Raw genomic sequence first — 26,050 nt, forward strand, 5'->3', positions numbered from 1 at the left:
CGTCGTCAGGGGAGCGGCGGTCCGGTTGGCAGCTCCTCAGAGATGAAAACCGATGAAAGTTGGAGGGGAGCAGGTGGGAGATTCAAGACGGTCATTTAAGACACGCTAAATGGATGCTATTAGGAAACTGAACAGGAGCTGGAGAGTCCGAGAGGGAAACCAGGGGACAGAAAAAATAAGCTGCAGGAGTTCAGAAATAGAAGAGAGATGATTCTAAAGATCAGTTCATTCATGTGATGCAAATGTGTGACTGCGAAAAGATTTAATAAAAGGGAGTAAATTAAATCAACAATGAGGGCCTTGGATTAGGACAGCATGTGGAGAGAGAGATGAAATAATACATTTTTCATGTTTCCTCATATTCAGTCCACTCTGCTCTCTGGTATGGAAGCTGAGAAAGGCCGAAGTCTTCAATCGTTTTTAAAGTAATAATGAGATTTAATCAGAGGAGGAGGTGTGTTCATTTGCCTTGTTCTTTCCCCGTTTGTGTGTGGATATTATTGGAGGTATTATCGGAGGAAAAGAGGTTTTTGTTTTGTCACAATAATGAGATATTAAAGGAGAACAGGTTTAATGCTACACATCTGATGGGAAATGTGAATAAATCAAATTTCATTTTAAGGCCTTTCTCGTCTTCTCCCCACTCAGATATTTCTTGAGCTCTAAAAATGCATGTTGTTCTTATTATCTGAGGTTTTTTCTGTCTTCAGGTCTGGGCTCAGCTGTGAACCAACTCCTCATCTCTCTTTTGTTGGCAAATATGGGACACATAATTGGGGGGTCCAGTCATAGCTGCTGATGACAGACAATCTGCAGCATGTGAAGGCTCAAACATTGAACCAGCACAGTTCAGTAAATCTGATGTGGTCCACTCATCTTTTGAGATTAGAGACTAAAACAGATCATCAATACATCATCATCATCAATGGAGTAAGAAAAAAAATATTAAAAAGCATCAAATTTGCACAACAGAAGCAGAAACAGTGTTTTTACATTCAACAAATTCTTATTTATAGTAGCTGCTGTTGTAGTCTCAATCCTCAAAACCAGGATCCACATCAGTTCACACAAACAATACCACAATGCGAGGTCCTGTTCTACACATCAGACTCTGTGAATAAGGATCAGTAGCAACACATGGATCCATCACGTTGCATCAATTCACACGTCATTAACGTTAATCATTAGAATTTCATCATCACGTATTGATCTGCGTGATAACGGCCTTCGTGTCCGGGCTGGTCAGCTGACCTCTTTTACACGCTTCAAACCAAAACACCCGCTGAGTACATCTTTTCCTTTAATATTTCAACAGTACAAATTATATCCAACTTAAGAAACATGACATGAGGAACACATCGTTTCACATTTCTGAACATCATATTCATTGAGAACATTCTGGCCCACTGAGAGATCACCTGAGAGAACGAGTTAGAAAACATATTCAGTTTGACAGAATGAGTGTGTGAATAAGGGGGAAACCAAAATGTGCCCACACATCTTCAGTCTCATCTCCTTCTGCCAACTGTACACCAACAGCAGAAAGATATATTACAGCAAGGACCACCCACTTCGCACAAATTTCATTTTCACACTTTTTTTTGGGGGTGGGCCTGGGGAACAAAAAAAAAAACATAAAAAAATATCCAACATTTTACAACATACCGAGAGTTAAAGTCTTACAAAGTGTGCAAATGTCACCGTACGGTCATGAGACGACTTCAGATGAAGGCACCATACTTCAGTTTCCACTTCTAAAGCACCACTCGTGTCAAAGCTGAACTGTGCTGTCGGGTTCACGTTACAACTGTCGTACGTGGCTGATTCTCACCGGGGCTGCCCACAAACAGAAGAAATATAAAGTGAAAACACAAGAAAAAGAAACGCCCTCATTGTGTTTCCTTCACACTTTACTATTTGTCCTTTTAAATTATTTTTATATTTACATTTTGTATTATGGTGTAAATCCATCCAGACATTATTTGTCCTTACTCGTGGACAGATTTACTTTTAAATGCAGGTTAATGTCTCTAAAAGTTTAACCACAAAACTGACTGAACTGACTCCAAAGTTCAGATAGTGAAAAAAGTTTTCATTTATCAATCAAAACTGTAAAATTTATACGCCAGCAACTAAACTTTGTGAGTTAGCAGATCTACAGCAAATTAAAGTTAAAGCCCTGAATCTTGGATGAAAAACAGAGCTTTTGATATCCAGAAAAATTTACCTGCGACTGCTTTGAGCAGAAATTGCAGCATTGATTTCATTGCTGATTTCCTGTTTTATATTGTAAGCGGAATACCTGATTCTCTTTATCTCAGGTTTTGTATTTAGATTTCAGGACAATGACCAAAGGTCCATGTTGGGACCAAAACCTGTACTGCTTAAACTGAACCATCACCTTAAACTAGCCATGAGCATGAGTATGTAAACACTTTAAAACCTCAGACAGTAAAAGTAAATTGTGAATATATATATATATATATATATATGAAAAAAAAAAAAGGCAAATTTGCATTTGGGCAGCCCCTCCATGTGTGTAGTGCAAAATCCTCTCCTGCAGTGTAAAACCCTGACTGGCAGTTCAGTGGCACTGATGCTCTAATACTGATAATCCACATGATGCACATCACCCGGCTTCGCTGCATACACCAAAGTTCAGATTCTCAAAGCCACAGTCTGAGCACCACCGGAGAGATTAAACCAGACAAAACTAAACTGTGGCTGAAAACGGGGCTACAATCTTCCTCACAGAGGAGAGGTCGTGACACTGACCTCAGAAGACACAAACCCAGAAAAAATAAAATGGCATCAGGCTGGAAAAAAGTGGGGGAGGCAAGCAGAAGCAGTTCTGATTTAAAACGTGTGTCTGTGTGCAAAGTTCCCTCTTGAAATAGAGACGGATGAATCCGGTCGGCGGTGAAGTGATCCACACCGCCGATCTTCAGAGTTGCAGCTTGGCTTCAGGTTCTTTATGTTTATATGTCTTTTTACATTTTTTAATTTAAACCCACCGACTACACGGACTACTATATTCAAAACAACCAATTTAGCCAGCACAACAGATTATTTAGGAAGAAAAACAAGCCTGCAAACACATGATGGCCAGTTGCTTCATTGTCAGATTGTATCACAATCTACGTTAAGTTCACTCCTGGAATTAGAGATATGTATAAAATGCATCTTGTGTTTTTCAAATTAAAATTTGATTGAAAAATAGAATGGGTTCAGCAGTGATGAAGTTAGAGCGGAGGTTTAGGATGTTTGATAACTACAGAGCTCAGCGTTTACCCACCTTTAAAAGAAACCTGCTCGCTTTGGTGAAGAAGGGGAACTACTTTGTGTTTCAAGTTCAAGGTCCTCTGTGGAGACTAAGGGTGCTACGGAATGATGGTTCCATCAACCTTGAATCTTGTTTGCATCTTGTGCTCGTACTTGCATGTTCATGAGGACAGGTCGATTCAAGGTAATGCAAAAAATTTAAATGGGAATACCAGAAAGAAGAAGGAAAAAAAAAAAAAAAAAAAACACAACACGGACCTTTAAAATAGCTCTTGTCCAAATTAGTTGTGACCTCAACATCTTGGGTTTCTTTTGTGCCAAACACAGCTCACAAAGATGCATTTTAATTCCAGGTGTGAAGGAGGCCACAGACAGATTTCCCGCCCTGTACTGGAATGACATCATTTATCTCCTGAGAGCTCCCACTGAGAAATTCCCCTGATATAAAACACCACGACCACGGCATGGCACTGAACTGAAGCGGGACTATATCAACTGTACAGCCAACACTATTACATGGTGATACTATAGTAAGCTGTGTACATTACTGTGGAGTCTATTGCGTATCCTGTTTGGGTGGGGGGGGGGGCACAGGCAGGTCACATTTACAGGTTTGAAGAAGAAGAAACATCAAATTCATCAAGTTTCACAACCACTGAACTCAAGTTGGGAGGAGGCGGGGTGATAAAATCCAGTTGACCAGTCTATGGGGGGGTGTACAGCTGCCCTTGGTTGGTTTGAAGTAAATATCTGATCTCGGGGGTAAAGAGAGCCTTGAGCAGCAGCAGAGCATGATGGGAAAGAGTCAGGTCCACGCCATTTTGCGAGAGATGGCCTGTTTGAAGCACTCGGGGTCGACGTTGCCCCCAGGCCTCAGCGCCCTCTCCAGGCTCACCAGCACGTTTTGGTGACACTCCCTGATGTTGACCGGGTACTTGGCCCTCAGCAGCTCGTAGGCCGCGATCAGCCTCATGTTCTGCTTCACCATCAGGTACTGTATGATGCACGTCGGCGCGAGGGAGAAGCCGTCCCGGCAGTGGACCAGGACGCGCTTCCTCTTCTCCGTGGAGGCATCGATGCACTCGTTGATGTCCTCGAAGCAGCGCTGCTTCAGGGACGGGCCGTCGCCCAGAGCGCCCGGCACGTCTCCGATGTCCACCTTGAGGCGGGACCAGCTGTGACGAATGCCGCGGGAGCAGGTGCAGGGTATGAGGCTGAGGCTGGGCCCCGGTTCTCCCGGCACACAACTCATGTCAATGATGCTGTCGATGTTGTTGCGGCAAAGGGTGCGACCGTTGTACGCCGCGTTCAGGTTGCCTACGTAGATGTAGTCCGTCACCTTGGAGATGACAGGTTCAGAGTACTGGAAGTGTTCGGGGCCACTAGGTTTGGGCTCAGGCGTATCAGGGCCCCTGGCGCCTGCTGGCCCCGTGGCAGCTCTCCTGCTGTAGTTGCGCAACTTTTTGGAACCCGACCGGGACGGAGGGTTGGAGTCGGATTCGGAGCTGCTGTTCCAGGGTGGAGAGAACAGAGAGAAGCGGCTGGAGGACTTGCTCTTGTTGAGGATCTCCACGGGGCTGGACAGGCTGGAGCCGCACACTGTGGTGGAAGCTGAGGCGCAGAAGAGGGACGCTCGCTCCAGAGAGCCGGTGCTGCTGGCCGCTCCTGCACTGTGGGCCTGCTCCATCTGCAAAATCACACCGTCTGTCAGTCTGGTCGGACCCCAGCCGAGGAACTCGGGGCGTGTGCATCAGACATAATTTTAACAAAGTAGTAAATACCCAGTGTCGCTCTTCACACAGCAGTTCAAGCCTTTCAAAACTTTAGCCAAATGGTTTGTGTCCGTTTGGACGCACCTGAGCTTTGAGGTTGTTCTTCCACTCCTGCGTCTCCAGAGCCTTGAAGCGTCCGCTGCTGTCGGAGGAGACCGACACGCAGAGGGGCCGGTGAGCTCTGGGAGGGAGCTGGGGGGTGAGGGCCACGGGGACGGGCCTCGCATCGGCGTGCTCGCTCTTACTCATCATCAGATTTGGACAGGAGCCTGGGACACGGGACATTTCAGAGACATACATTACTGCCAACACTTAATAAGCTGGACACAGCTTTAAATTGACAGATTGTCTAAAACTGTCTAAAACAGTGTCAGTCAGTTTATGTCCAAATCAGGTGAGGTTGCCAGATGAAGATTAAACTTAATATTATTACTGCAAATCAAATATCTGTTGGAGGGATTGAGTAAAATCAACAGCTGCATTAGAAGAGCAGAACAGTTAGACCACAAACTGAGAATTTGGACGGAAGATTTCAGTGGGATGAAAGTCTTTCCGAGGTCAGCCTGACTTTGGGGTTTCTGATGCTCGGCCTGTGATGAGCTGGGCCTCGGTTGGACCGGACCGGACCGGACCGACAGGACTCTTCACCTACCGGCACATTCTGAGCGGGTGAAGGACTGAATGAGCAGGATGTTCTGGGTGTTCAGCAGGCTGTGCAGAGTCCGGGCTATACCTGCGGATGAGAGGTCACCTTGGGGTAAACAAACCCACACGACTCCGGGAGAGACTCCGGGAGAGACTCCGGCCTTACCGATCCTTCCATGCTGCCCGCGGAGCGCCTTTTTATCCAGCAGTTTCTGCGCACTCAGGTCTTTGTTCCAGTCTGCCCCGGCTTCCATGTTCCGCCTCCTGCGGACAGAGGCACAGAAAGGCGGCCCGTCATCTTCGGCAAGCCGGGCGACGCTTCAGCGGGGACGGACTGTGCTGCCGCCGCCGCCGCCGCTAGCATCACCGGCTAAGTTAGCCGCTAACAGCAGCCGGCTGGCTCACTGTTTGCGGGTCATGTTGTGGAGCTGGAGCCGGCGGCGGTGGGCTGGACGGAGGGCGGGGGAAGGGGCTCTAACTGTCGGTCATTTCTGCCCCGAAATACCGCACACGACTGTTTCCAGCGCACCGGAAGACGGAGCTAACATAACGTTAACGGATTTTTAATGCTAACCGTCAACACAGCTAGCCGCAGTTAGCCGCTGGTACCCGGGCGATGCGGCTCATTCCGGCCCCACAACGGCTACACGGCGGCGCCTCACGTCGGTGACAAACCCCGCAAATGTGATTATCCGTGCGGGGCTGCTGCGGTGGAGGAGGGGGGGGGGGCTAACAGGGCCAGCAAGCCCCCGCTGCAACACCACGAACACGCATGCTCAGTGTCTGCCTTTCTTCGCCCTCAGCTGTGCCTTCCAGGTTCAGCACGACTCTGCCTGCAGAACTCACTCATTCATTCATTCACCTTCTACCTCTGATCTGTTTCCGGGTCACGGGGGGTTCTGTAGCCAATGCCAGCTCAGCCTGGACAGGTGTCCAGACAGAGACCAACAACCACTCAGACCTTCAGATGAATCCAGACAGGATGTCTTTGGAGGCCCCAGGCCGGGAACCGAACCCAGGACCTCCTTGTTGTGGGGAAACAGAGCTAACCACTGTTCCACCGTGCTGCAGAGCCAATAATTGCATCAGAGACCTTTGTTGGGGGGGTAAATCTGTCAGGGCTTGTTAGATGAAGGTGAAGTTAGTTAGTCATCCAATTAAAGCTCACCACCAATTACGCTGACGAAGAACACTAACCCCCCAATAATCTATATACCTGCTGATAGCTATCATTTTCAACAAAACATTTTCCAGCCTGATTATCAAACTGATTTGAATTTAATTTTAAAGTATTGTTGGCTTCCCCATTGTGTCATTTAGTCTGTGGAAAAATAAAAATGTTAGTAAACAGTAAATTATTTGTTTCTAGGGGTTAGAAAAATGGCAGAAAGATACTGATTTATAAAACAGACAAATATTGTTATGTTTTCACTTCATGACCCCAAAAATGAACAATATGCTTTTAAATCAGTGTAGAAACCAATTCTAACTGCAGTCTGATCGACGGACATCCAAAAAACAGCTGTAAAGTTCTATTTATCCATCTAGAATGATTTTTGGTGTCATTGGTTTCTAACCCTCTAACCCTGTTGTCAGATCTGACTCAGAGTCTCTAAATAATGAACACAATCGAAGACGGCTCCGGCTTTATCAGCTGAAAGCAGCAGTGTTGTTCCTGGACTCACCCTGTGAGCGTGTTGCTGGTTGTTGGTCTGTTGGGCTCACGTTGGCTCAGGCAGCAGCTCCGTCTGAGAACAATCATCTGACCCTTCTTCTTCCTCCTCCTGGTCTGGTGTTTTAATTGGATGGCTGAGTCTCTCTCCAGGTCTCCTGGTTACCGACCAGCTGATGTCACTGCTCTTCATAATGAAGCCTGAGTGTATCTGGCTGCCTTTGTCAATAAGCAGGCAGGAAATTCACAGGAGATAAGACCGACAACAAAGGCCACGTCTGCCGTGCTGTGATTTAAGATGACCGGGACACATTCAGCTTCTCTGCCTGGATCATTTCCATAATTTCTGCTCTTCATTCAGATGGATACATGAATTCATTTATCTATTAACACCATGCTAACTTTATCCCGAGACACTTTAAGATGAAACTTTATTTCAGCAAATTGGCAATTTGGTCAAGACAGAGGTTTTAGTAAATTAACTGAGTTTTTAATGCATCATCTTTGATGATTAAACATTAAAAATCAAACAGGAATAAACATCCAGGTCTTTAATGACAAGTCGATCTTCGAGCTGATGAAGAAAAAGTCCAACACAGAAAGTTGCTCATGTGTTTGTGTCTCAGTTTGGATTGTTGTGTTACTGGAAAAACTGTGTTTCCTCTCTGCAGATAGAAGGATCTCCTATGTCACCGTGTGTCAGGGAGCTGACGGCGTTAGAATCAAACCAACCCCGGAGCTCCAGAGCTCAGGGACGCTTAATGAAAAGCATCTCTGGAGGTCTGAGGCAGCAGGAGGAGACGCCTGCTGAGATCAGCTTGATTGAGCTCCATCTAACCCCTCAGCTGTCGGGGGAGAGACGAGTTTGAGCTGCTGGGGATCCGGAGCTTTGCTCAAAGGCCCCTCAGCACATGATGAGCACACCAGAATGTTTGGACGCTCGCTTTCCTCACAATTACAGTCACTAACTCACTGAGATTTTCATCCAAAGCATCAAGAATATCAGTGATGGGAGACCTGAGACCAGACCAGGACCTGAGACCAGACCAGGACCTGGGGTCAGACCAGGACCTGAGACCAGACCAGGACCTGAGGTCAGACCAGGACCTGAGGTCAGACCAGGACCTGAGACCAGACCAGGACCTGGGGTCAGACCAGGACCTGAGACCAGACCAGGACCTGAGGTCAGACCAGGACCTGAGACCAGACCAGGACCTGAGACCAGACCAGGACCTGAGGTCAGACCAGGACCTGAGGTCAGACCAGGACCTGGGTTCAGACCAGGACCTGCTGTCAGACCAGGACCTGAGGTCAGACCAGGACCTGAGGTCAGACCAGGACCTGCTGTCAGACCAGGACCTGGGGTCAGACCAGGACCTGAGACCAGACCAGGATCTGGGGTCAGACCAGGACCTGGGGTCAGACCTGACTGGTTTACAAAATAAAACCATTAAACAGCTGCAGCTTGTTTCTCTGTTGGGACTAAAACTAAGAGAAGATTCAACGTTTTCCTTTTTGTCTACAAACACTAACCTGGTCTGTGTTGGTGAGATCTGCAGGAGCCGGTCAGATCGTGGAGTCCAGAAACCACCAATAGTCCAACTTTTAAAACTATTTTAAACCTTTTAATCCCGCTCGCTCTGATTTTACAGTTTTTTTTATGATAAAGTGCTTTACAAATAATACAGGTGAGGATTAGGAACATTTTCCCATAGACTTCAATACAATACGACTTCTCTTTGCACCCTGATGGCCAGCAGATGGAATGAAGGTTTGAGGCTCTTCAGTGTTGGCTTCACTTTACAAACCCAGATTCCAGGTCCAGGTTTGGAGACAGTCTGTGGATTTTGATAAAGACCTTCATCATCATCATCGCCTGAGTCCAGTCCAGTGAGTCCGGCTCCATCAGGCTGTATTTGTTCTGTTGAGTGTGTGTTTGGTTTCAGTGTTGTCGGCGCCCCCTGCTGGTTGTTATCTTGGAGTGGATGTTTTTTATCTTATGAATCTGATGTCGGGATGTTTGAGCAGGACGTGACATTTCATACATTTTACAGAAAACCTGCTGAGTTTGCTGGTTTGACTCTCTGCTGCTTTTATATTCCAGCATGAAGAAAGTTCAAATGGTTCAGGGGATGTTTGGCCCGCCTTCGGGGTTTGACACAGCTCATCTTTGAAAGTAGAATCTCATTTTATGATTGGATACTAAAATATAATTGTTGATTTTTAAGGTATAAAATGCAGATGAAATGTTCCCAGAGAGACTCCTCAGGACGTGACGTTTCCCTCAGAAGGGCAGGGGGATCTTCTTCTTCAGGGTCAGGCTGGAGTTGACCTGCTCGGCCGACAGCAGGCTGTGCCACTGAGCCACCGGCCGCCGCGGGTTGGACAACATGTCGGCCCAGTGTCTCAGCTGGTTCCCCGTGGCGTCGCAGCCCAGGAAGATCTTTCCCATGGCGTCATTCCGGGTCACGGCATCGTGGTCCCACACGGAGACCACCAGGTTCACCCTCTGAGGACAAATCGGACAGTTTTGGTTTTTAGAAATCTGCTTTTAAAGGACACACTTTGTTATATATATTTCTTTTTATGTCAAAATTCACTAAATCATATTTAAATAAAAAAAAGGTACAACATTTATCTAATTTTCTTTAATAAACGTGATAATAATAATAATAGATAAAGTTGTATAAATTTCAGCAGTAAAGTAAATCCTGTAAAAGATTCAACACATAACTTGAACAGTCAATCGATGGTACAAAGAAATGTTATAAGCTAAATATCAATAATAGTTTTTATTACTCGTGTACATTTAATAATTATCATTAACCATTATATATTTTTGAAACTCTTGGTTCTCACCTGGATTTGTTCAAACGACACGTCGAAGGTGAAGGATTCGTTGTAATAGGGGTTCAGCGTTTTCTTTTTGATGGACGTCTTCCTCTTCTTCCACTTCTTCTTATCGAGAGCCAACTGGACCTTCACGTAAGGATCTGCGGACAACAGGCGTAAAAAGGACAGTGATTTCTGTTTTATGTCCAGAAATAAACCAAATTGGGGAAAAAAGGTGAAGAACAATAACTGAACTGTTGAAGAATTCTAATCCTGAAAAGTTACTAATTGAAGTTTTAACCAGGTTTCCAACCTGAGGCTCCGCCCATGTCCATGCCCTTCAGGTTTTTGGCCTCCAGGATCACCACCGTCAGCTTCCCGGCAGTGGGAACGTAACGCAGAGAGAAGCAGATCTCGCCCAGATCTTCCTCCTGCAGCCCACAGACGAAACAACGGAAAAAATGAAATACAGAATTCTTCGGTATGGCTCAGTGAGCTGCAGACTCTGAGTCTGGATCTGTGTCGCTGCTCTACCTCGAACTTGGCGGGCTCGGCGAGGTCCTGCCACTCCTCGATGACGTGGTTCCAGTCCACTTGGCAGAGCTGCACCCTGAGCTCGCCGATGATGTCGTGTTTGGAGAATCGGTTGAAGTCAAACACCTTCATCACCGCCGTCGACTTCAGGAGGGAGGACTTGGATATCTGAGGAGAGGACTCGATGGATTAATCCCGCTTGAACTGATCAAATATAACAAGTCCATCTTCCTACCTGGAACTGGAACTGTTCGTTGAAGATGGGGTTCAGGGTGTTTCTGAACACTTTGGTCTCACACGTTTTGGATTTTTCAGGGAGGATGTAGACTTTGACGTACGGGTCCGAGCTCCCTCCGAGGTCCATGGCCATCAGGCTGTCGGCCTTTTTGATCCCGACGATGAGCTGCAGAAAACGGGGCCTTCGGTTTAACTTTTACTTCAACAGAAGAGTCATGAAAAGTGTGATTCCTGACCCATCTCTACATCACTGAGCCTTCAGAGAAGACTCTGGAAGGACTGAGCTGTCTCTTCCTGAATTTAACCTGAGCTGAACATTTTTCTTTCTGTTTCACTCCATGAATTACTCAGTTTGTCTGGTTTGACATTGATGGATAAAACTTTGCTGAGCTCGTGATCTGACAGGACCTCAGCCAGAGCGCCGTTGTACTCCAGAGAGTAGAGCAGCCTTCCTCTCTGCTTTTTGGTGGATCCGTAGTCCACATCAGCCGCATCTGGCTGGACCTGTTGGGGCAGAAGAAGCAGAGCTGGATCGGTACCAGTCCATGAAACTAGATTTTCCATTTGACTTTGGTGCCAGCAGGACTCACCAGAGCCATGGTGGTCTTCCCGTTGACCCCCTTCATGTTGATGTTCTCGTCCTTCTTCTGCCGCTTCTTCTTCTTGCCTTTGCAGCAGCACTTGATGCAGATGCACAGACAGCAGATCAGGATCAGCAGAGCGCCGGCCACAAAGATGGTGTAGATGGCCCATCGAGGCACTGAGCCAGACGGGTACGCGGTTAGGTACACAAGATACGGCAGCATTAAACAATGAGACGCTCCTGTTTGCACTCAAACAGGTTCCACTTCCCGTAAGAACTGAAACTCTGCGAATATTTGGGGACTTACAGGGAATCTTGTCCAGCAGGTTGTTGATGAAGGTGTCAGCGACAGCAACTATTGGATTGATGGTGGTGTTCGTGACGATGGGGAGGGTGGTGGGGATGGTAGTGGTGATGGGAGGAGTCCACGAAAACGACACATTGTGAGTCGTATTAGTTGGAAGTGGATTTGGTTGATGGGTGGAAGGCATGACGAAGAGGACGAGGAGCTCTACAAGGGAGACCGGTTAGCTGTGGGAGAAGGGGCGGAGCCATCGGGACAACACCAATCAATGAAGACCTTAAATGTTGATGTTGGTGTCAGAAAGCTAACTGTGAAACTAATGAGAGACTCAGATCATCTCTTCTGATTGGCTCTCTGACTGGTTGTCACTAAAGCTCCAGAGAGAAGACATCAAACTCCACTTTGACGGTTTTTTCCTCTAAAACCACAAATATAATATATCGCCTTATTTACTGCACCCTTTCAAAATAAAACACATGACTTTAAGTCGTGCTAAAAGCACAACAGCAGCGTTTGATTGGGGGGAAGACATCACGTCCTCAGAAGTCAAACTGGTGAAACATGGTTAAATCTTTTCACTGGTCAGACTGCAGTTTGGAGGTTTCCTCAGGAGTGACGGATGAAACAGACTGAATTCCAGCCGCAGGCCTCCACCATGGACAAACAGCAGCAGCTCGATTCACGCCCTGATAACGGCACTTATAAACTAGCATGTCAGATAGTTTATTCATCTTTTGGTCGCCCAACTGGAAATATCCTAATTTTCTCATTTTGGAAATCTGGACACCTCTCGTTGAGCTGAGGGTCAGAAGATGTGGTGTCACCAGTTGGAAGAAAACAGCGACACCAGAAAGATAAAGACCAAATAAAAACAGGTGGCTCTGTGGGGGTCCAACAAGGCCCTCCAACGGACAATAAACAAATTCATTATTAGCAAAGATACAAAGCAAATGAAACATTTTACTACCTGATGACAAGTTTTAAAGTTCAAACGTGGACATCTGCTCCTTCGTCTGCTGCAGACTGGAGATTTTCTGCTCTGCTGAGAATTCAGCCATGGAAGAGGAAGGAAGTGACGGAAAACAACCACCGACTGATCAAAGAGAGGAAATGTGTCCGCCCTCCATCTACAGCCGTCTGTTTCACCGTAATCATCCTCGTCCTCAGTCCGGCCACTTCCCAAACATTCCTTTGTGATCTTTCTACTTAAACACTGAAACGGACACAGGGCCTAAAAACAAATCCACTTCCTGTTCAGCAAAAGCCACAAAACAAGCCTTCACTTAACGATCCAACGAAGTGAAGCCACCGACAGGACATGTCGATGTCTATATCGGAATGTTTTTATATTCACATCACATCTCTGAAACTGTTCGTAGACCTGGACCTGCACTCTGCGTCCATAAACCGAAGCCAATCTGCTTTTTATATAACTACCATTGTGGGGGTGTTAAAAGACATTTGTATTGAAGTCTATGGGAAAATGTCCCACCTTCTCCCTGATTTATTCGCTCTGTAAACATTTCGAAACGATGCTCTTGTTTGATCGGGCGTGTTCTTGAGCTCGTCCTTTGTAAATTCAACCACGAGGCAGAAATTTGACTGAAAAATGTGTTCTGTTGACAAATGGCCACAAACTGTCTACACAAACGGCAGAGACAAGAAAAGTGAACAACTAGAGAAACAGATTAAGGTACAACATCTGAACACTAATCAATCAATCAATCAATCAATCAATCGAGAAACAAACCTAAGGACACAGAGAAGAAGAAACGAGGAAGAAAAAAACAAAAGTGGATGGAGGGAAGCAATGAGACGGATGGATGGCAGGAAATTTGGGAAGAAAGAAGAATTATGAAGAGCAAGAAAGAGAGAAATAAAAATAACAGCAAAACAAAAACAGGGTCAAAGGAAGGGAGGAAGGAAGGAAACAGTGCGGGAGAAACAGAAAGATGGCAGGAAACTGGAAACCAGGAGGAAATATGAAGACAAAAAAACGGTAAATAACGAAACAAAAAACTGGTGAAGACAAAAAATTTAAGGAAGCAAGGGGGGAGGAAGGAAAGGCCGAAACAAACCAACCAAATGGAACAGAAGCAGGAAAAAGAGGAGAGAAAGAAAAGTAAATATGAAGATAGTCACACGATTCAGGAACAGATCAAATCTAAAGAAAATTTAATGTGAGTCTGGACAATAAAGAAGAAACGACAGCGACTGTACCTGAAGGCAACGTCCAACTTTGTCTACATCTCTCCGTTCGTTCAGACGGCTGCTGAACTTCAGTCTGACATCTTTAACCTGCTGCTGTAACACACACCACACCCCGAACACACAAACGCACACTTTGCCGTCAGTGTTCAAACAGAGGTGGAGTCTTTGCTGCTAAAACACAAATTGTTCAAACACAGTTTGAGTCACTGACTCTCTTTTAGTACCATTTAACTATTGTTGTTTTCAGTCAGTAAAGAAGCAGAGTGCTTAAAAGTAGAGGAACTGTGAGACTCTGAGGAGCATGGGGTCAAAGGTCAACTCACTGTGAATGTCATTGTGCTGTTTTAAAGTTTACAAGTTTGTCTGTCGGCCATCTTGTTTTGTTGAAACCAGATTTGGAGTAGAAGGTGGATCTGACCTCCTCCGGACTCTCTCCTGATTGGGCAGTAAAGTATGTCAATCCCTCCTTAGCCCCGCCCCTAACCCCTCCCCTCCTCCAGGTCTGTTTCCCTCTAAATGGAGCATCATCTAAAAAATGATCATGTTGTATTTCAGATTGAGACCATAAACTTATCAGGGAGGAGGGACAGTTTCCCATAGACTTCAATATAAGGGAGTGGGGGGGACATTTTCCCGTAGACTTCAATATAAGGGTGGAAGGGGGACATTTTCCCATAGACTTCAACACAATCTGACCTCTTCTTACAACCAATGTAAGAAATTTAGAAAAACTTTAGAGCAAAATATCTGTATAGATTTTACCTTTCAAAAGTTTATCATAAAGATTTAAAACAAAAAAGTATTTGTGAGTTTTTTTGCCTGATAATTTTAGTTTTATTGGAATTCAGCCTCTCAGGGATTGTTTATCCAAATAATAATAAAAAGAATAACTCAAACCTGAATGTAATCACTAAAACTGACTTTCCTTTCAGGAAGATCTTGCAGTGAAAATTGGATTTTATATATTGCAGCTCCAGATGTGTCCAAAAATAACTTTTTCTGATTCACATCTGTAAACTGAAGTCATGAAAAAGTTAAACCTTTTTTCTCAACATTTCAAGACGGAGTCACGCTCTTCAAGAACTGAAGAACTTTTCTTAGATCTGAACTGAAATGAGTGAAAACAGAAGCGTCCATGTTTTCTGCAGTGTTTATTTTGTCTTTGCCTGTTTCTTATCTGAGTGGAACAAACCAAAGTTAATCAGACGGAACGTATTGTGCGATTTAGTTCAAAAGCTGGATCTGATCCAAGTGATGACAGTTTCCTGATCAACCCATCAGGCTTCTTGTGTTTGTTTCACGCTGTAAAAAAAGAAAAAACCACAAACAAAAATAAAAACAACTTTCCTCCTTTCCAAAGAGGAGCCCCAGCTGATAATAGGTTTCTCTCCATGTCCAGTAAAGAAGTGCATCATATTCTCTGCTGAGATTCTGTAAAACTCTGTTTAGGAAACAAAAGGAGCGATCTGCAGTCGGAGGTGATTTACTGCCCAAACCTCCTTTATTCTTTTTATTTGACTGAAACATTTAAATAACACTAGAGCTAAATGTGGAACAGACTGTGATGGAGCTTTGGAGGCACACACAGCTTCCTGTTTCTGGGCTGTTATTTACACTGAAGGTGCGACAGCGGCCGGCGGATTAGAAGTTGATGGCTTTGCCGAAGGACGCGGCCAGGTTTGCTTCTCTGAAGGCCTCCGACACCGTCTGAGGAGGAAGAGGAGGAAGCATTTCTGTTACTGCGCTACTTCCTCTGACATCATACATGGTGGTTAATCATGTGACCTGTCCCACACTCTAAAGGCACTTCCTGGTTTTAACAGATGACATCAGACCACCTAAAGCCTTCTACATTTGCGTTTTTACATCTCTGTAGAGGTTTTATCGGGACAACTTTGAGAAAAAAATAGATAAATAATTGTGGGTGTATCTCACTACAGTGTGATGAGTGTGTGTGTGTGTTACGTACAGGATGGGCGTGGCAGACTCTGGCCACATCCTCACAGGAAGCTCCGTACTCCATGGCCAACGCAGCTTCATTGATCATCTCTCCTGCTCCCTGAACACAAACACATCAGGTCTCAGTTCAATCTGGGACTCCAGACCAGGACCTGCTGGATCGGGGTGAGCCATGTGCTCTTACAGATCCCAGGATGTGCGCTCCCAGCATCCGGTCAGTCTCCTTGTGGCTGAGCATCTTCACCATGCCGTCGGTGTCAGCGTTGGTTTTGGCTCGACTGTTGGCTGCGAAGGGGAACTTGCCGACTTTGTAGGGGACGCCCTGAGGAGGACGAGGAGGATGAAGAGGATTAGACCAGCTCCAGCTTTGATTGTGGAACCAGAATCACCATCTGCTGCTGCACTTACTATCGTCATGACAACAGTAATAATAATAACGTTGCCGTTATCACTGAAACTCCCCAAACTTCATTGACCAGCAGCAGTTTCCTGTTAAACCCTCTCACCTCCTCTTTCAGCTGCTCCTCTGTCTTGCCCACCCAGGCCACCTCAGGGTGCGTGTAGATGACGGAGGGAACGCAGTTGTAGTCGATGTGCACGGCACCACCGGCTATTCCCTCCACACAGATGATGCCTTCGTCCTCGGCCTTGTGGGCCAGCATCGGCCCAGCGACCACGTCACCGATGGCATAAATACTGAAGGAGGGGACGAAAAACGTTAACCTCACGAGGACACTTCTCTAAAATTTCCTGCAAAGTGTCGTCAGGTCAAATTTCCTCCGACCACCTGAAGGACCTTTGTTCAGCTGTTAAATCTGACTGAATCTATTTCAGGCCGTATTCAGGTCTCGGTCTACCTGGGGACTTTGGTCTGGAAGCGGTTGTTGATGGGGATTCGGCCCCTGTTGTCCAGCTCGATGCCGACAGTATCCAGACCCAGGTTCTCGGTGAAAGGTCGTCGTCCGATGCAGACCAGCAGCACGTCACATGTTAGTGTTTCGTTCTTCCCTCCAGCTGCCGCCTCCACTCTGAAACAACCAACGCACCCGCAGCCTGGTCAGCTTCCATAAACTCTGGTCTCCCAACAGGACCTGAAGATTTAGCAAACGTTTTACTCACGCCACGTCTATCTTCCCGTCGGGCCGTCTGGTGGCTCCCATGACTTTGGTGCTGAGCTTGAACTTGAGGCCCTGCTTTTGGAGGATGCGTTGGAAGTTCTTGGATATCTCCATGTCGATGCCCATGCCACCCACATGGCCCAGGAACTCCACCGCTGTGACCTTGGACCCCAGACGCTGCCACACCGAGCCCTGAAGGAGAAGAAAGCATCGCTGCTCTGAGGATCACATGATCTCTTCAATATCTGACACGGGACAGGAAGAAGAGATACTGACCAGCTCCACTCCGATGACCCCAGCTCCAATCACAATCAGCTCCTCTGGGACTTTCTTCAGGGACAGAGCTCCTGTCGATGATACGACGGTGTCCTCATCGATCTTCAGAAACATGTTCAATTGAAAATAAATACATTTTCATCTTTCCTTAACACTTATTGCTAAACGTATCCACACTGCTTGATCTTCAGGGTTCCACCTTCTTGTCTAGAGCCAGAATGTTTTAAGGAAATACATATAAGAAGTTGAAGTGAGCAGGACCTGGATCCCGGGGAAGGGCGTGACTTCGGAGCCGGTGGCGATGAGGATGTTCTTGGTGTTGATGACCTGCTCACTGCCGTCTTCTGCTGTGGCCGTCACCTGGTTCTTACCCGTCAACCTCCCAAAACCGCTGACGTGGGTAACCTGGTGGGGGGGGGGCGGTCAGACCGTTAACACCAGAGTCTGTGGCTCTAACTTGGACGTAACTGAACAACCAGAGTGAAGTCTGACTTTGTTCTGTTTGAAAAGATGAGCGATTCCTCCTGTCAGAGCTTTGACCGCCCCACTCTTCTGACCCATCATCTTCTCCAGGTTCAATGAGATGCCTGAAACTGACACACACACACACAGTTAGTTCACAGAAACATAACATAAGCCAAACGCTTCAATCATAGAGCGTGGACTTCAGTTTTATTCACAGATCCACGTTTCCGTTAAAGGAATGAGATTCTCAGACAGATGACGGTGTGACGCTTCATCAGCTCGGTGCCAGAGCTCGTGATATCATGATTATTGGTTCACTGACTTGGACATTTTGTGTTTTTTTGTTTTATGGTTTCTCATTAACTATTTAATTCATGCATTTGGTTTTGAGGAACCAGGAAACACAATGATCCTCCTTCAGGAGGAGGCTGACCACCAGGTGACATGATCCAGATCCTGAACGAGGGATCTGGTCCTTTATGGGGTGTTTTCCAAACTTCCTTTTTTGCCGTCAGTAACGACCGGTAAACATCATTTTCATGGAGCTACACTGAAAATCATCGTCCAGCAGTGTTTCTTATTTCTTACTTTCGATGCCTCTGCTCTCAAAGTCCTTTCCATGAGCCAAATGATACAAGTAGGAGTTGTTCAACAGAGCCTGCAAACAGAAGGACATCCATTAGATCAACTTTAGGGTCCTCGGGTGTCCTGTTCAAGGTGATGATGATGATGGTGGAGGTGGTATGGGATGAAGGGCTGATCAGAGTTACTCACCTTTGAAGGGATGCAGCCCACATTCAGACAGGTCCCACCTAGGGTGGCATTTTTCTCCACACAGACCGTCTGTCAAAGGAAACACATCGGCAGTGTTAATGTCTCTGAGATGTAGTGGATAATATTGATCAAAATTGATGAAGTCAATTGAAGGAGGTAAGCCGGGGGGGGGGGGTTACCTTGAAGCCCAGCTGTGCAGCTTTGATGGCAGCGACGTAGCCGCCTGGACCGGAGCCCACCACTGTGATGTCAGCATCGACTGCAGCGAAGCAACAAAGCAGCTTTTTAATTCACACAAACTACACAAAAGTCTGCTTTAGTAGCAACCTCAGCAAAACGATATCTGAAGATGATTGTTGGATTTAAATATACATATTTTAATACAGTTTAAAGATGCTGTTCAGACTGAAGTTGGGATGGCCATTTCTTTAATACCAAACAACATTAAACTCAAAAGATTTTTTTGTTCCCTTAATGAAAGGAATTTTGAAAAAAACACGTCATTTATCTCCTGAAACGACATTTCAACTATGGAATGTGCAGTGACCAAAAAGGTTTATCAACATTATTACTCAGGGTGAACTCAGAATGTAGCCATATCTCATGATTATCAGCATTATTTCACTAGTTCAAACAGCACGTCTCCTGATTATGATTAATTGACACAAACTGGTCACTGATAAACTGGAAAAACTGAGTCACCCACCAATTTAAAACCGAACAAAAGCATTTAAAAAGACTTTTTCAAAACTGTAGCAGGCAACACATCTGATTATTAAAAGTTGTTAAAGCCATTTTGGAGGAAGCTAACTTCTCCATAATTAAAGCCAGACATTGAAGAACAGATATCTAAAAATTACAGGCCCATTATCAGCTAAAGGGCCGACAACTATCGAACATGTGGCTAAAGTTCTTTACAGAACTGACTGTAAATGAAGACAGGTGATAAGATGTACAGTCGTCTTACTTGCTGCTTTGTCAGCGTAGGTCCTGACCGACACGGCTGTGGCTCCGTGCAGTTTGCAGGGGAGGTGGTGGCTCCGCTTTGACCCAAACAGAAAACAACATCACAATCCACAACTAAAGGGCAATCTACAGGCGAGGGGAAAGCTCCAATGACACAGTGTGTTTTACCAAAGAGGGAAAGCAGCCAAGTCAGTGTAATGTAACCAGCTCAGCTTCTTATGTGAACAAATCATTCTTCTCTTAGTGTCTTTCTACAGATTTCCACAGGAGAACTCTCAGGATACACATTCACCTCTTTCTTATTTATTCTGGTCCCGTTATATTTCTGCACTGAGGCAACAGCAACAAAACAATTTCCCATGAAGATGAATCAGAATCAGTGTTATAGGCTGGAGAGTATGTTACAACCTACCAGCAATTTGACTTCAGGTTCTACTCTGCTCTCAGTACTTTGATCTCTCTTATATAGAATATGTATAAAAGTATTTCTGTGTGATTATTTCCTTCACTAAAGATTTTAGTAAGTAACCGAAATGAAAAACCACCGCCTGGAAACACAGATGAGTATTTTTTCCTTCAGCTGTTCGTTTGTATGTTTTCAGATCTAAAATGAGATGGAAGCAGCAGATTAACACACCAAAAAAAAAGGTCATCATCATTTTAAACGGTTAAATTATCAACATTATGAATTTCAGTGATTGAACCAGCGACTCTTCAGCCTTTCCACCTGAGAAGCTAACATGTCGTGCAAAACAAACTTTGGAGAAACAACAAAAAGCAGCTGGTACTTGTTTAATACGAACAGAGATTATTAACTAGCTATTAGATGCTTTTCAGCCTGTTAAAATTGTAAAACTGTGAAAGTGTAACTGAGTTTCTCACAATCTATATTAAGAGTTAGGTAACCGCTAAGTAGCTTAGCCTGCTAACACGGCTAATGGGAGAGGGACATGACTAAATTATCTGTAACGTTGAGGAAACTATAAATATAACATCGGCAGTAACATAAATAAAAACTTTATGACTTGTTAGCAGTATGAGTTGGCTAACGTGACGCGTGTTTGCAAAATAATGTCGTAGTTCAGCTAAAGTTGTTGTTGTTGTTGGTTTATTTTTTTGACGCCGAATTATTGAAAAGGAAAACTGAATTTTGGCACTTGAATCCATTTCAGTTTGACCAACATCTGTTCCTTAAAGTGTTCCAAACTGCAGCTTTTCCCAAAGCAGTCTGCCTTAGCATTAGCTTGGTTAGCTTGACCGGCTAGCCAGGCCCGAGCCGCGGAGGAAGACCGGGACCCGACGGGGGCCAAAGGACCGAGACGCCGGGACGAAACGGAGGCGGGCTGGACGTGCCGGTGTGTGGGTTAGTACGGGCGGTGCTTACCGTGGCCAGAGAGCGGTATAACTGGGTCCAGCTCTGCATCTTGTCGGTGTCCCCGCACAGGATCGGTAACCTACAGCAGGCAGGCTAGCCAAGGACTCCTGCTACTGCGCATGCGCAGTAACACGCATGAAAAACACGCCTCCCCCGTCGCCTGCAAATGACGTCATGGTAAATCATTCACATTATGTTTTCTGACTCCATTCTCACGAATTTGTAATGTTATTTTGGTCTGTTGGTGGGAAATAAACTTACATTTGATATTCAGTTCTTCATCTGAGAAAGATTAAAATGTCTGATGGAAGTTCAGTATTTCCTTTGAAAATGTCATGGAGTAAAAGTGGAGAATGGAATTTTTGTTTCTTTTATTTATTCGTTTATCAATCTGTATGTTTATTTTGCTGTGCAAACTCAAATTGCAAGATTATTAATGGCGACGAATACTGAATGTTTTAATCTAATCTCAAAGATTAAAATAAAGTAACCCAAGAAGATCACGTCATCTTCAAAAGATCTGTTTTCCACAAATGAAGATGAATCCCATCTTCTTCACTTCAATACAGTTTTGTTTTCTTGTTCATCAGAGAAGTCTTTAGATTGTGTAACAATCACAAATGTGACAATCGAATTTAGCAGTATTCAAATTAATCTGCCTCATCTTTCACAGATTTGCATGAGAAACATTAAACATTCACAGTGATTAATTATAACAATTCATTATTATTATTATAATTATTACATAAAGAAGTAATGGGAGGGTTTCAATGCTGAAACTGAAAGGTTGGGTCTTGCAAAAGTTAGAATGAAGAAGACTCAGTCAAAGCAGAAAAAGTACAGAAGAACTAGGAGAGATCAAATGAGTCCAGAGTGACAAATCTGAAGTCCAAGTCCCTCAAGTCCCGCTAACATCTGGTTTTTTCAGCTGTGGACGGCTCCAAGCTGCATCAATCAACTTCACCCATCTTTGGAAAAAACAAATGAATGTATGTTTCTGCACACAACAACACACCAACCAATGACAGAAGACAGAATGTAAATGCAGACACAGTTTGAGTTGAAGGACAAACACAAACTTCTCTGATCAGTGTCACTCATTAATGCAAAAGAAGTTCTCTTTCTTCATGAAAATCCACGTCCCCTCGAGGACTATCACAAGGACTGAAAAATGGGTAGAGTTTCCCACCGAAGAGACAGTCAGTGAAGGAGTAGATAAGACCGGCAGAGTCAGTGTCATAAAACAACACCAGACCTTCATCATAATCCACAAGAACCCCGACGTTCTCATAGTGATCCTCAGGAGACACAAGGACTGCTGGTTTACCGGAAGCAAAGCATCTGCCTGAAAGCACACTTAGAGTCCAGAAACCGTTTCTTGGACTCAGTCTAATTCTTCCGGTTTTGTAGGTGTCTGTGGCCACTCCAAAAGTCCACCTGGACCATCTGCTAACCTGAAGCTGAAAGTAAAATCTTCCTGAAGTGAAACCATGGTGATCAAAGACACATCTACAGTTATTACTCCGGGATCGTTTGGGAGGAACTGTTCTAGGATCGAAGGTCACAGCCACTGCAGAGTGTTGGAGCCTCTTGATTTCAGCCACAAATGCCGAAGTTATCTGTTCACTGACTGTCGTCTCCAGCTGAATCAAAGTTCTCCTGACAGTCCCGGCATATGATTGAGGACGGACTCTGACTTTGGTCCAGTCCTTGGTGGGTTTAGCAGAGGTCAGGGATGAGATGCTCTGGATGAGGTGGAGATGGTCTTCAGAGCGTGAGAGCTGTTCCACCTCAGCGCTTCTCTTCTTCAGCTCAGAGATTTCCTCCTCCAGGTCTTTGATGAAGCCTTCAGCCTGTTTCTCTGTCGTTGACAGCTCCTCTTTGATGGTCTTGATGAATTCAGCCTGGTCTCTGTCAACAGACGCCTTCAGAGCAGTGAAGACCTGAACACCTTCAGCTATTTCTCTGTCAGCTCGTTGTTTGCTGAGGTCCACTGAGTGTTTGATCTCTTGCAGCTTCTGGTGTCTCTTCTGGATCATCTGCTGAATTTGAATGTTCCTTTTCTTCAGCTCTGCCTTCTTTCCTTCGTATTCCTCCTTCAGAGGAACTATATCATGGTTCTTGTGGTCTGAATATGTGCACAAGAAGCAGACAAACATCTGGTCGGTCTTGCAGAAGAGCTCCAGCAGTTTATCGTGCTTCGAACACATCCTGCCCTCCAGGTTCTCCACAGGGTCGATCAGCTGATGTCTTTTCAGGCCTGTCACTGTCAGATGAGGCTCCAGGTGAGTCTCACAGTAGGAGGCCAGACAAACCAGGCAGGACTTCAGGGCCTTCAGTTTGGGTCCAGCACAAACCTCACAGGGAACTTCTCCTGGTCTGGCAGCTTGTTGCTGTAAACTGCTGCTGCTGCTTGTCCGTTGGACTGACTGTCTGAACTGAGCAGCCATCCCAGAGATAAAAGTGTTTACATGCAGCTCAGGTCTTGTGAAGTACAATCTTTGACAGACTGGACACCGATATGGGGTATTAACATCCCAGTTGTTAGTGATGCATGTGTTACAGAAGTTGTGTCCGCATGGTAAAGTGACTGGATCAGTGAAGACATCCAGACAGATGGAGCAGAGGAACTGATCCTCCATCAGGAAGCAGCTGGCAGCAGACATATCTACACCCAGGGAACAAAATGGGAAAAATAAAACTGAGTCAAAGCTTTATATAAACGTAAGAGAAAATCTTGTTCCACACACAGTGTTCAAGGTAAAGCGACAATGTAATAATAATATTCATTTTAGATATGATTAGCACGGTATTAAGATTTCCTCAGATTTTCTGATTCAGTTTAATTAATCAAAATGGTGAATGCCAGTTTAAAAAAACAAAACAAAAACAGAACAAGTTCAGATTTCAGTCACCTGATGTGACCAAACACACATTCATTCCACTGCAGTCATGTTCTATATTTGTCTCTGTGGGGGGGGGGGGGGGTATTCAGACTGTAATGCCCCCGGGCAGAAAACAACACATTCACTGTCTGACTGAGGCAGTCAGGGCTGTTACAGCCAGTCACATGACTGTGTGTTAGCTGTTAGCTGCAATAAATATTCCAATAGCAGTAAAACAGTGAATTCATCGATGACATCAGCCTTCACTGGAACGTGCCCCCCCCCCCCGACAACCATTTCCAGAAACACTTGAGGCTTCAGGTCATCTACGGCTGAGAGAAGCAGGTCAATCCGGTCAGCTGTCACTCACCAGCTTTCAGCACAGAAATCAGGAGGATTCGGTTTGGTTTCCTTCACAGAGACTCGTCTGAACTGCTGCTCTGCTGAAACTCTGATGAGCTTTCACTTTTGATTTCCTTTGCCTTTCCCTTTTCCTTTCCCAGTGTTGCTCCGCCTCATTGCAGCTCTGCATGGGAGACTTTCCTGACTCTTTATTTGCTGATCGAGGTGATCATTTCCTTTTTATTGATCTTTGGATCGACAGCAGCAGAAGTTCACTTTATACAAAAGGGAAAAGCTCAGACTGATACATTGAAAAAGGACAGAACAAAATCAGATGTAATCATATTTTATTTTTTGGCGACATCATTAATTAATTAGTTCATCTTCTTCTCTTATCCATTTCCGGGTCACGGGGGTGTTGAAGCCAGTCCCAGCTCAGCCTGGACAGCTCTCCTGTCCATCACACAGCCAATCATCCTCAAACTGCCCCTGATGTGAAATTTATTGACAATCACAGGTCATGGGTCGTAAGAAAGGAGGGTAGAACCCCTGAATGTCGAACGGTGTCCCAGGACAGAGACTACAAAATTATAAACCCACAACAGTCATCTCATGTGAAATAGATGGACAGGACACAAAACAATGAAAACACAGAAGGCCCTAATTCAGGGACGCTTTAGAGCTGAATTATCTTTTCTCTCATTTAAGGAAGTACAACCTTATCTTTCAATGCATTCTGTGGGTGAGATTTAAAAGAGTGTGTCTTTTACAGCAAATTGAATTTAACAAAATGATCTTTTAATCAGCAGACCTCAACACCCAGCCTTCAGTGGAATCATGTCATTTATTATGTGCATTGTATTTTGAAACCAGATAAAAGTAAACATTCAATCTGCAGTCATGCTGCAGTTCGTGATAAACTCCACTAGAGGGCTGTCAGCTGTCACCTTTCCACCAGAGACGCATTAACAAGTTTTTGTGTCACCTGCTGAATAACAACAAAACAGAGAGAAAAACTTTACATTTCCTTTAATCGCTTTGCACCACAAATAATCTGACATGAGACGATCAGGCTGCTGAAGAAGAAAAACCACAGAAGAACTGCGAGAGGTCAAATGAGGTCAGATTGACCGCCAAAGGTCGGCGGAAAAACAGCTCCAATCCGCATCAATCGGCTTCAACCATCTTTAAAAAAGATGTTTTATTTAGGTAGAAAAAGGGGATTGAGTTCAAACATGGAAATTGCAGAGTTGAAGGCAGGCTGTGATCAGTAAGACTCCTTAAAGGAGTAGATGACCTTCTTCATGTCCGACTGTTTCCGCTGTGTTTGATTTATTTCTTTAAATGTGACTTCCTTTTTCTTCGGTTGTCTTTATTCCAAACAACATGCAGCAGGAAATAAAAGACAGATAACCTTTTTCTTTCATGTTTGTGTCTGGTTTACGTCAGCAGGATCCCAGAAGATTATCATGTTTCCATAATAAGTTTGTCTTGTGGAACACAGCTTGTTTGGGCCCCTTTGAAACCTGCTGACAGTCAAATTCAATTAAAACATGATGCCAACATCCTGGCAAACACTCCCTACTACTCTCAGAGAAATGTTGGCTTTCAAAGTCAATTGTGTCCGATGTGAAGAGCCTGCCTTCATGTCGCTGTCTGGAGCCTTTTCACGTGCTAAAATAAGAGTTTCCCCCTCTTCCCGAGTCGACATGAGCAAAGTGAGGGTTGTGAAAAGCTCAGAGAGCTTCCATTCGACGACTGGCAGCCTCAGGTCTTGTGTCTGTGTGACACGATGGGCCACGACAAAAGCTCGTCCTT

At 45.0% G+C, this 26,050-nt stretch overlaps 4 protein-coding genes across 10 annotated transcripts; all 4 read right to left on the reverse strand.

Annotated features, from left to right (window-relative positions):
- Nucleotides 1-1,228: 1,228 nt before the first annotated feature.
- Nucleotides 1,229-6,486, reverse strand: LOC115056528 (uncharacterized). 3 transcript variants are annotated; one of them, XM_029523032.1, is made up of 4 exons: nucleotides 5,866-6,486; nucleotides 5,707-5,787; nucleotides 5,139-5,323; nucleotides 1,230-4,969 (listed from the first exon to the last, which is right to left on the reverse strand). In XM_029523032.1, exons 1-4 carry the CDS (start codon nucleotides 5,951-5,953, stop codon nucleotides 4,088-4,090), a joined length of 1,236 nt encoding a protein of 411 aa, XP_029378892.1. In that variant the 5' UTR covers nucleotides 5,954-6,486; the 3' UTR covers nucleotides 1,230-4,087. The 3 variants fall into 3 exon arrangements, with proteins under 3 accessions (XP_029378891.1, XP_029378892.1, XP_029378893.1); XM_029523031.1 differs by having other exon boundaries at nucleotides 1,229-4,969; nucleotides 5,707-6,486; XM_029523033.1 differs by lacking the exon at nucleotides 5,707-5,787.
- A 2,200-nt stretch (nucleotides 6,487-8,686) lies between these two features.
- On the reverse strand, nucleotides 8,687-14,177 carry syt8 (synaptotagmin VIII). Of its 3 annotated transcripts, none has more exons than XM_029522323.1 (9): nucleotides 12,829-12,880; nucleotides 11,865-12,088; nucleotides 11,565-11,734; nucleotides 11,383-11,478; nucleotides 10,973-11,140; nucleotides 10,738-10,905; nucleotides 10,517-10,634; nucleotides 10,231-10,364; nucleotides 8,687-9,880 (listed from the first exon to the last, which is right to left on the reverse strand). In XM_029522323.1, exons 2-9 carry the CDS (start codon nucleotides 12,046-12,048, stop codon nucleotides 9,656-9,658), a joined length of 1,263 nt encoding a protein of 420 aa, XP_029378183.1. In that variant the 5' UTR covers nucleotides 12,049-12,088; nucleotides 12,829-12,880; the 3' UTR covers nucleotides 8,687-9,655. The 3 variants fall into 3 exon arrangements, with proteins under 3 accessions (XP_029378183.1, XP_029378184.1, XP_029378182.1); XM_029522322.1 differs by lacking the exon at nucleotides 12,829-12,880 and adding an exon at nucleotides 14,082-14,177 and having other exon boundaries at nucleotides 8,688-9,880; XM_029522324.1 differs by lacking the exon at nucleotides 12,829-12,880 and having other exon boundaries at nucleotides 11,865-12,665.
- Nucleotides 14,178-15,210: 1,033 nt separating this feature from the next.
- Nucleotides 15,211-21,132, reverse strand: dld (deltaD). Of its 3 annotated transcripts, XM_029523354.1 has the most exons (14): nucleotides 21,015-21,132; nucleotides 19,632-19,707; nucleotides 18,844-18,923; nucleotides 18,665-18,733; nucleotides 18,479-18,548; nucleotides 17,918-18,018; nucleotides 17,687-17,830; nucleotides 17,426-17,527; nucleotides 17,151-17,341; nucleotides 16,889-17,059; nucleotides 16,538-16,727; nucleotides 16,216-16,353; nucleotides 16,042-16,131; nucleotides 15,211-15,779 (listed from the first exon to the last, which is right to left on the reverse strand). In XM_029523354.1, exons 1-14 carry the CDS (start codon nucleotides 21,051-21,053, stop codon nucleotides 15,714-15,716), a joined length of 1,527 nt encoding a protein of 508 aa, XP_029379214.1. In that variant the 5' UTR covers nucleotides 21,054-21,132; the 3' UTR covers nucleotides 15,211-15,713. The 3 variants fall into 3 exon arrangements, with proteins under 3 accessions (XP_029379214.1, XP_029379215.1, XP_029379216.1); XM_029523355.1 differs by lacking the exon at nucleotides 18,665-18,733 and having other exon boundaries at nucleotides 15,638-15,779; XM_029523356.1 differs by lacking the exon at nucleotides 17,687-17,830 and having other exon boundaries at nucleotides 15,638-15,779.
- A 486-nt stretch (nucleotides 21,133-21,618) lies between these two features.
- On the reverse strand, nucleotides 21,619-24,344 carry LOC115056697 (E3 ubiquitin/ISG15 ligase TRIM25-like). The gene is made up of 2 exons (XM_029523353.1): nucleotides 24,261-24,344; nucleotides 21,619-23,673 (listed from the first exon to the last, which is right to left on the reverse strand). The coding sequence occupies exon 2, from the start codon at nucleotides 23,669-23,671 to the stop codon at nucleotides 22,106-22,108; it is 1,566 nt and encodes a 521-aa protein (XP_029379213.1). The 5' UTR covers nucleotides 23,672-23,673; nucleotides 24,261-24,344; the 3' UTR covers nucleotides 21,619-22,105.
- Between the last annotated feature and the right edge of the window lie 1,706 nt (nucleotides 24,345-26,050).

This window comes from Echeneis naucrates, chromosome 16 (assembly GCF_900963305.1).
Source record: "Echeneis naucrates chromosome 16, fEcheNa1.1, whole genome shotgun sequence".
NCBI classification, from domain to species: domain Eukaryota; kingdom Metazoa; phylum Chordata; class Actinopteri; order Carangiformes; family Echeneidae; genus Echeneis; species Echeneis naucrates.